The sequence below is a fragment of the Canis lupus genome, chromosome 4 (genome assembly GCF_003254725.2).
Source record: "Canis lupus dingo isolate Sandy chromosome 4, ASM325472v2, whole genome shotgun sequence".
Classification (NCBI taxonomy): Eukaryota; Metazoa; Chordata; class Mammalia; order Carnivora; family Canidae; genus Canis; species Canis lupus.
This window is the reverse complement of record NC_064246.1, coordinates 41,209,763-41,219,607: the sequence shown is the minus strand read 5'-3', so window position 1 is coordinate 41,219,607 and position 9,845 is coordinate 41,209,763. Positions and strand designations below refer to the sequence as shown.

At 65.4% G+C, this 9,845-nt stretch overlaps 1 protein-coding gene across 1 annotated transcript; it reads left to right on the top strand.

Moving 5' to 3' along the window:
- Positions 1-1,781: 1,781 nt before the first annotated feature.
- Positions 1,782-4,459, top strand: TLX3 (T cell leukemia homeobox 3). Its single transcript, XM_025435118.3, has 3 exons — positions 1,782-2,592; positions 2,925-3,168; positions 4,057-4,459. The coding sequence occupies exons 1-3, from the start codon at positions 2,031-2,033 to the stop codon at positions 4,265-4,267; spliced, it is 1,017 nt and encodes a 338-aa protein (XP_025290903.2). The 5' UTR covers positions 1,782-2,030; the 3' UTR covers positions 4,268-4,459.
- Positions 4,460-9,845: the final 5,386 nt, after the last annotated feature.

The following is a 9,845-nucleotide window of genomic DNA, read 5'->3' as shown; positions in this document are numbered from 1 at the left end:
GCTCTACGTTGCCGTTAAAGTTATTATTATATAATCCAGTTTCTCACAGGCATGTCCACAGACCTTATCTCATTTACTTCTCACAGCCACCCTGGGGGTAGCTATTACCCTTCCTGTTTTACAAATAAGGAAAATGAGGCTCGGGAGAGGCAATGAGGGAGCAAACAGCCCCCAACCACCAGTGGCAGAGTCTGAATTAGAAGCAGGAGGCCCCCAGCATGAAAACAATGACGTCTGCTCCGCTTGAAGGCCCTTGCATCCCCAAGGGAGCAGAGGAGGGCTCACCCAGCCCCTACTCCCCACCCCTCAGTCCCCAGTGGTCTCATCACCTCATCCTCCCCACTCAGCAAGAGCCAGCGACTTGCCCAAGGTCACGCAGCGGGCGGTGACCTGACTCAGGAACCCAGGCCTTAAGACTACAAATCCTGAGACCTCTCGGTCTTTGGGGGCAGATTAGAGGAAGAACCTCCCACATGCTGCCTCTTCCCCTTCCTGGTCCTCTTAGGACTGGTCCCTTAGATAGACAAATACATTTTTTTCTCTCCAGGAGACCCAGACTCTGCAAATAACAAAACTGCAAACAAACAAGAACCATCAGAATAATACATCAACCATCCCGTTAGGGGCGGGGTGGGAGGGCAGCCACAGCCCCTGGGTGCCCACTTCGTACCAGGCCCTACACCCTGCGTTCTCCGGGTATCTCAGTCAAGGCTTAGGACAATCCCACAATGCGTGCATCGCCCGCTTCACAAACAAGAAAACCGAAGCCTGCAGATAGGAAGCCACTGGCTCAAGGTCACTGCGCTACACCGTGACCCACCCGAACCTGAGCGCTCGCTCCTCCGGCCGCCCGCACGCCCGCGCTCTCGCCCCCGCAAGGCAGGGAGACAGGCGGAGGGGCCTGGCCGGGCTGCAGCCCTCAGTTCGCACCTAACGACTTTAGAACTCGCGGGCGGACGACGATTCTGTATGCCTCCGGGGCAGACAGGCGAGGCCGGGGGTGACCGGCCGCGGCGCCCCCTCGCCGGCCCGACGGTCCCCGGGGCGTGAGCCGAGCGGGGAGGGAGGGAGTGGTCGGCGCCCGGGCGGGGCGGGCCGCGGCGGGGGACTCGCGGCTCGGTCACCGCCACCCCCACCCGGGGAAATCCCGCTGTTGCTCTCAGCGTGAGCCGCCCCGCGCCTCGCCCGAGCACCCCGGTGCCCACACCCGCCGTGCCACGGGCGGGCTCCCACGCGCGCCCACACTCCCGTCCATCCTGCAACGATTTCGAGGGGCCGGATCCCCACTCCCCCCCGAGCGACCCTGGGTCGCTAGAGCAGCCGGGCCGGGCACGCGTGGGCACCTGCGAGTCACACCTCGGTCCGCCCGGCGGGAGCCGGGGAGTGTCTCCAGAGGGGCCCGGGGGGGGGGAATTCTCCCCACGCGGGTCGGCGTCCCTGCGAGCGCGGAGCACGCCGCGGCCTCCCCTGCCCCGCGCGCTGGGGGCGCGGCCCCTGCGCCGGCTGGTGCGCTCCTTGGGTGGCTCCCGTGGCGGTGCAGTGTCCAAGGCGCTTCCGCGGGGTCCACGGGGTCGTTCCGGGCTTGCGACTCCATTGGAATTGAAAGGCTTCACACGGTTTGGGTTTGCCCAGGTGAGAAAAAATTTGGAAGAAAACGAAACCCCCCCCTCGGCCAACGACCAGCTCCCGGGCAGAGCGCCCCGGCCCGGCCCGCGCTGCGGCGGTGAAGCGGCCCCGGCCCGGAGGAGCGGGGAGCGTCTGCTAATTGCAGCTTCGTTAGATTTCGGGTTTGGGAGGCTGCGGTTCGGGCGCTAATATCCGCCGCCCATTATCCCGGCTAATAAATTTGACCTATTGTTCGTTTGTTAAAATGATGTCACCTTGGAACAGTCCCTAAGCTCCTATTTCCATGAATTAGGCCTTTATTGAAAGCCGGGAGCCAATGGGAGGAGAGAGGCTTGTTGATCGCAGCCAATGGCTGCGGCGGGAGAGGAATTAGCAGCGGAAACTCCAGGTTCGGTTCAAGAAAGATGACACAGAGCCTGTCGGGCCCGCGCACTCTTGGCAAAGTTTCAGTGCGACGAGAGGCGCCGGGCGCTCCATGGCCGCGCCGTGACCGGGACCCGGCCGCCTCCCCGCCCAGCCCAGCCCAGCCCGTGCGCCCGCCCAGGATGGAGGCGCCCGCCAGCGCGCAGACCCCGCACCCGCACGAGCCCATCAGCTTCGGCATCGACCAGATCCTCAACAGCCCGGACCAGGACAGCGCACCGGCCCCGCGGGGCCCCGACGGCGCCAGCTACCTGGGCGGGCCCCCCGGGGGCCGTCCGGGCGCCACGTACCCGTCCCTACCCGCCTCCTTTGCGGGCCTCGGCGCGCCCTTCGAGGACCCGGGATCTTACAGTGTCAACCTGAGCCTGGCGCCCGCCGGCGTGATCCGGGTGCCCGCACACAGGCCGCTGCCCGGGGCCGTGCCGCCGCCTCTGCCCAGCGCGCTGCCCGCCATGCCCTCCGTGCCCACGGTCTCCAGCCTGGGCGGCCTCAACTTCCCCTGGATGGAGAGCAGCCGCCGCTTCGTGAAAGACCGCTTCACAGGTGAGCGGGGCCGGCGAACAGGCGCCGGCCTCGGCCCTCCCGGGCCAGGGGCGCCGCGCCCGGGAAACGATTCCGGAGGCCCGAGCAGCGGAGGCCTCGGAGCCCGGGGCCCCGGGCGACCCCGGCGGGGAGGAAAATCGGGGAGTTGCGGGCAAATAAGCCCACGCCCAGGGGAAGGGGGGTGTCTCCCACACGGCTGGTGCCGCTGGGGGCGCGGGGGACCTCCGGAGCCGCGGAGCCCCCTGCGCCCCAGCGGGCGCCTCGGGGTCCGCGCGGAGCCCGAGCGGCGGCCGAGCCGGGCTGGGCTTCAGGGGCCTCGCGTGTCTCCGCAGCGGCGGCGGCGCTCACGCCCTTCACCGTGACCCGGCGCATCGGCCACCCCTACCAGAACCGGACGCCGCCCAAGCGGAAGAAGCCGCGCACGTCCTTTTCTCGGGTGCAGATCTGCGAGCTGGAGAAGCGCTTCCACCGCCAGAAGTACCTGGCCTCGGCCGAGAGGGCGGCGCTCGCCAAGTCCCTCAAAATGACGGACGCGCAGGTCAAGACGTGGTTCCAAAACCGGAGGACCAAGTGGCGGTGAGAGAGGCCCGGCTTGGCCCGGCTTGCACCCGCGCCGCGGCCTCGCGCTCTCCCGACCCCGTGCCCCCGCCCCCCGCCCTCCCGGGGCCGCGCCTCCCCACTCCTTCCCAAATTTTTGCTCCCTTCTCTCCTCCTGCCCGCCCCGCCTCGGCTTCTCCCGCATCCTCATCCCCGCGTCGCTCTCGTGCGCCTCTCCAACCCTCAGGGTTCTCTTCCGTCTCCCCGCCGGGTCGGTTTCCTCCCACCTGCACCGCCACCGGCACCCGCCCCACCCCCGCCCGGGGCCTCTCGCACGCCCGCCCCTGTCGCCTCCCGCTTGCCCTCTCGGATTTCCGACCGTGCGCGCGGGCTGCCCATCCCGACTCCAGCCCCGTTTTTATCCGATCCCTATTTCCACCCAACCCGGGAACGGCGAAGCGATCGCGTTTTGGAAGAGAGGTTCGAGAAGGGCCTGGGAGAACTGGAAGAGGCTGACCCGGCCCAGGGACACTGCGCAGGCAGCGCAGAGCCAGCCCCCCCCCCCCCCCCCGCGGGCCCTAGCGACCCGACCGTCCGCAGGGCCGGGTCGGTTACACGCACGCCCTGCCCTTGATGTCCCGCAAAAGAAACATCTTTGTTGTTGGCGAAGCCACGACACCCGGACGTGCAGGTGGGCGGCGGGCTGAGTCCCCTCCCCGCGGCCGCCCGACACAACAACAAAAACAAGCGATGCCAACCCACTCCCCGGACGCGCGGGCCTCGGGCGCGCGGCGCCAGCAGGGGTGCAGACTTTCCCGGCCCCGAGGCTCCCGGCTGGCCTCCGCTCCCGGGAGGCCTGGGGCCCCGCCGGCGGCCCCGCAGTGCCGGGTGCATGACGGTGCTGTCCCTCTCCCTCCCCCGGTGCAGGCGGCAGACGGCGGAGGAGCGGGAGGCGGAGCGGCAGCAGGCGAGCCGGCTCATGCTGCAGCTGCAACACGACGCCTTCCAAAAGAGCCTCAACGACTCCATCCAGCCCGACCCTCTCTGTCTGCACAACTCGTCGCTCTTTGCTCTGCAGAATCTGCAGCCCTGGGAGGAGGACAGCTCCAAGGTCCCCGCCGTCACCTCTCTGGTGTGAGCCACCAGCGCGCACAGTCGCCAAGGATCGCCGCCCCCACCTGGCGGGGCGCCCCGGGCCCCCAGCCGGGCTGGGGCGGACCCGAGGCCGAGAGGGACAGGGGCCTCCGAGCTCGAGTAGGCCCCGGGGCGCGGCCGCATCCCCGCCGGCCGCGGAGGGGGGCTGGGCCCGGGCTCCGCGCGGCTGCACAATCCGAGCCCCCGCCCCGCGCCCAGTCCCGCCCCAGGCCGGGCCTGACAAAGAAAGCGCCTTACGTTTCTCCGCCCCTCGCCCGCACCCCCCCGGGCCGGGCGCCTGTATTATACTTTGTACTTTTGCCCAAACGTGTAAATAATAAAAAAAGAAGTTTTGGCTTTTTTCTTTAGAAACCGGCCACCTGCTTCCCCCGCGGGGGCCGCTGGAGGAGGGGCGGCCGACCAGGTGGCTGGGGGGAGCGCCAGGGCTGGGGCACCCTGCGTTTGCGCTGGGTCCACTCCTCTCCTTTTCCGTTCCTTTTATTTAAGTCGTTTTATTTAATAAAAAAGTTAGCTATTTCACTTAACGCCGCTTTTATTTCGTTTTCGTTCCAATAATGCTCGGCGAGCCCGGCCCCGCGCCCCAACCCCTTCGGCGGTGGAGGCCGAGCCGCGGCGTTGCAGGGGCGCGTCCACATCTCCAAGCTTCGTCGGTTTTCGCCTCAGCTCCAACCGCGGCCGGGGCCCGGGGAGGATCCGCGGTGCAGGTCAGTGCGTGCCGGCCGTGGGCCGTCTGGGCGCCGGCGGGGTGGGGCGGGCCGGGGCAGGGCCCTCGACGCCCAGGGGTCGAAGGTCGGCGCCGGGCAGGGCCGGGGATGAAAGGCCCCCTGGCGGGTACCTAGGTCGTCGCGGGCCCACCTAGGGGGCGAAAGGCACCGGGACCTCGGACTTCTAGGAACTCGGAGCCCTCCCCGCCAACCCCCTGACCTCCTTCTTCCAGTGAGGCCTCAGGCCCTGGGCGACCCCAAGGACTGGCACTAGGGGCCCCGGGCGCACCGTGGCGGGCTGAGTGCACGGAACCGGGGCGCGTCCTGGGGCTCCAGGCGCTGGCTGGCTGAGGAGTAAGCGCCGAGCCAAACCCAGAACGCTCGCACCCTTTTGGGCTACGTGGGGCCGCAGGTGGGGCGTGACGTCATGCAACGTCACGGCAGCCTGGCCTGGCGGCGTCACTAGGCAGGAGAGGGGCGGGGCTCCTGGGAAGCCTGGACCGCCGAGCCCAGGTGTGACAGCCGCGAGGCCCGGTCCCGCAGCTTTCCCTGGGCCCGGAAGCTGCGAGTTTCGGGACCAGGATGGGCGGTGGGTGGTCCCTGCCGACAAACGGCTTCGAAGCGCTCGTGAACGTTTCCTCTTGCTCCCTCATTTTTGTTTTCCTTTTATTCGGTCTTTTAAATTTTTTCTTACTTCCGGCCGCTCCACTTCTTTCTCTGTACGATGTTCTCTATTTTCTACTCTACTCGTGACTCTCGGCCTCCGTGTGACTATAACTTACTTTTTTTTTTTTTTTACAGTTTTTTGTTTCCCTCTATAGTTCGTTCACTATTGCTTTTAGTTTTTCCCGACTCTTTTTTTGTCGCATCCTGCCCCCCTCCTCTCTCCATTTCTGAGTCTCCCGTCCTCTGTCCCTCTCCCCAGGTTTCCTTTCCTGCCTCTCTTCCTCCTTGCCTCCTCTCCTTTTGTCCTTCCTGTTTTCTTTCTCTGGCCTCTGAATCTCTCCGCTTCCAACTTCCTCGGTGCCTGTCCCTGCCACTCCCCGCTGGCCTCCGTCCCCTCCTCCTGACCCGGCTCCCGTTAGCTCCCTGGGGCGAAACGGTTCTGGGGCCGCCCCACAGGCCCTAGAGCCGCCCCCGGCCCCGGTACACCGCCTCCCCACCCCCCACCCCGACTCCCCGGGCCAAGCGCCACCCTGCGGGCGCGGGTGTTCGGGCGCCTTCGTTGTACGCGGGCTACGGGATTGTCTACACCGGCAGGGCTCGAGAAAGGGGAGGGAGTCTAAGAAACGCCACCGGTGCTCCCACGGTTGCAGCCTTCGCCTCCCCCTCCAAGCCCTGCTCGCCTGGCACCCCCAGAGAGGGACTAGGGGGACGCAGACCTTGGGTCTCCTCGGCGGGTGGTTTCCTGAAATGCTTGTTTTCTCCGCTGGGAAGCGTGATGACCGCCCCCCCCACCGCCCCCACCGGGATGGGGAACTTTGGCCCTCGCGCTGGGGACTCGAGCCTCTAGGAACGACCCTCTGTCCTCTGCTGGCCAAGCCGCCCCTTCCCCAGGGACGGGCGTCGCTTCCCAACTTCCCTCACTGTTTTTCTCTTTTTCTCTATAACAAGGCATAGTGGTTTTGTTTTTCTAAATTGTTTTTGTCGTTTTGCCAGGATCACCCTCAATTCGTGGGCCTTTTTGGGGATCGCACACACGTCTTTTTCTTTCTCTTTGGTGCCTCGCTTCGGGCAAAAGTTCTGTGACCCAGAAGCCCGCCTCTGCCGGCGCTGGGCCAGGCCAGGGGATGGGGACCTACCGAGTGTTGCTCGGGCTGTCAGGGACGTCAGTCTTTTTCCCCACCGGGTGCTTCTGGGGCTTTCGCCCTCTCGGAGAGCTTTGCCCCAACAAGCCTTGCCCAGCCAGAGACTAAGAGTGCCTCTGAGTTAGGGGGCTGAGCCCACTCGTATGGGGCCGGTGGAAACTGTATCTCCCCCACAGCCACCAGGAGCAGTGGGGGCGCCCCCAGCGGGTAGGACAGAATGCTGGGGGATGCAAGGGTGTTTAGGGCCAAACCCCCTCCTCGCCCCATGGGCGCAGCCTGGTCTCCACTGTGGCTGTGCCAGACTAGGGCCCCAGGACGCCCTGTTAGGGTCACAGCTCCCACTCCCCACCCTCTGGCCGGCTGTAAGGCGTAGTCTTGGGGCAGCAATATCCAGACCAGGCAGCCGCCCCTAGGGCTGCGTGTAGGGGCAAGTGAATCCGGAGTAGCCAGGGAAACCCACATGGACGCTTTTTTGGAAATCGGCTTCCAGCATTAGGCCCCACCTCTGCGGGGGTTAGCGGCAGAGGCTCCAGAGGCAGTGGGTGCGAGTGGACGCCCAGCCCCACCCTCGAGGAGCAGCAGGCCTTGGGGGAAGGCTGAAGACCGACTCGCTGCCCTTCCCCAAGGCCTCCCTAGCCTGGTCCCAGCGTCTCTAAAGCCGCGCCCATTTTACAGATGCAAGCCTGGGAGGCAAGAGTCGGCCTGCGCCCACTGTCCTCGCGGGCTCTCCTTGTGCGCTGGTTTGGGGGGTCCACCAGGCAGGGAGGTCTGAGCCCCGCGGCAGCGGCGGCCAAGAGGGGCGAGGAGTTAGGCAGCGCCCAGCTTTCCCCGGGAGGCTCCAAAGCCGGGAGAGTGTGGGGGGACACGGCTCAGAGAGACAGACTGAGGTGCACACACGTCCGCGCTGGAAGAGACACTAGCTCTGGGCCGGCTGCTCGCTTCCCTCCAGCGGCACGATTCCCCTTCAGCACAACCTGTCCCGCGCCGCCGGGGACGGCGAGCTTGGCCCTCTGTGGTTCGCGATGACCCACACAGTTCTTTGGGGGTTCGGACGGCCCGCGCCACTTTGCAGTTGGAAAAAGGAAGGCTGAAAGAAGTTGAGGAATTAGCTCTGGGTCGCGCGGCTGCAGCAGACCCGCGCTCTCGACCCCCAAACCAGGCGCTCTCTCTAATACTTGGAAGGAAAGGGGGACTTGGAGGCGGCCTAGGGTGCACCTGCAGCCGCGCAGACGCGAGCCCCGCGGCCGTCAGAGGGCCCGAAGGACCCTGCCGCCTGGGCTGGGCCTCCGCAGCCGGCGCCTTTGCCCTCGCCGCGGGAGCCGGGACCCCGCCGCGGCCACCCCAGCTCGGCGGGGGGACTCCCGAGGCCCCGCAGCGCCCCGGGCTGGGCAACTTCCTCTTGCCCGCGGCGCTTCTCGAAAACCCGCGGCCGGAGGACGGGGCCTCGTCCAGGGCCGGCCGAGGCCCGCGGCGCCTTGGTGGGTCCTGGGGCGGTGCTGGGGCGGGTGCTGGGGCGGGTGCTGGGGCGGTGCTGCCCAAGCCGCGCGGCCAGGTGGGCGGCGGTCGGGCCGGGCGCTGCGGGTCGGGGCCTCGCAGGCGGCCTCCAAGCTCCCGCCGACGCCGACGCCGACACCGCCGGGCCCAGAAGCGGGCCTCGGCCGCCGCAGCGCCGACGGTTCCTGGGCGCCTTCGCCGAAAGCTCGGCTGGGCCTGGGCCTGGGCCTGGGCCTGGGCGCCGCTAGGACGCGGAGCCCCGGCGCGGGGAGGCGCCGCAGCCTGGACCGGCGAGGGCTTCTCCACACCTAAGGCGGGCTTCCTGGGCGACACGCGCCGAGCGGTGAGGCCCCACACTGGCAAGCGTTCGCTCTGTTTTCGAGCATCTCCTCTCTGCGACGCCCAGACCCAGTCGCACACTTTCTCGTGGTTCCGAAACTTGCAAAATTTCCTCGCGCGCCTGCCACAGGGCTCGGTGCCTTCCCTCTCGCCATCCGGGCGCCGGCTGGACCAAGTTCTCCGCTGGGCTCCGTCCCTCCCTTTCTGTCTGGGCCTGAGCGAGCGGCTTCGACTCTCTGTGCTTTGGTTTCCGCATCTGTGAAATTAGGGCTATGTAGTCATTAAGGACTCTTTCAGGAGGAATAAAAACCCGTGGCTTATGGTACAGCTGATTATCAGCTGTTGAGAATAAAAGCATTTAAAAATATATTTATGGGTAAGAAATCTAATTAGATGCCTACTAAGAACATAGGTGTTTAATCGGAGGTGTCGCTCTTGGAGAGGAAAGGGCAGAAATAAGGCAGTGTCCCCCAATTGAGGTCATTTCTCCTGTCACCGCTAAAGGTGGAGTCGTTGGCAGAGAATTCATCCCGGAATTTGGGCTTGGCTTGGTGGGGTTAGACGAGTCAGTATCTGGTGTTACCTTGAGATCAGTGGCCATATCTGACTCTCACTTAAAATGATCCGATAAAGTTGTTCTCCTTAAGTGTCAGATTAGTGAGCCCAGCTGCCAATTAGTGAGTTAGTTATTAAACTCCTCTCCCAATTGGTGTGGAGAGGGGGTGGGGTGGAAGACGAAAAAACACATTTGAACGGAATATTTGATCGGAGGTTTTAACACCTTCCAACATCCCACTGATATCCCAGAACAGTCCTGTGTTTCCACTCTACAAATAAGGAAACAGGAGCAGGAAAAGCAGGAGACTCGCCCAGGCTCACCTCGCGCCGCCGGAACTCTGCTCTGGATTCAGAACTCCTGGCTGCCTGCCCAGCTGGCTGTGTTGCCACCCGGCCACAGATCGCAGCCTGTTAAAGCTCCACCCGCCACAGGGTCATTAGAGACATTTGTGCTGACCCAGACTCCCCCATGTTAGAGAAGCCAGCCCCCCACGGGGGCCGGCTACCTGGAATGTATGGGCTTTGCTATCAATCCTTATTGATCGATGGATTTATCCGGGATGCCCTGAGACTCCGGAAGGCCTGGACTCCGGGATGGCAGCCCACCCTTTGCCTCCTTCATCCCCCACCCAGGAAAAATTCACTCCTTCCTCCTGCC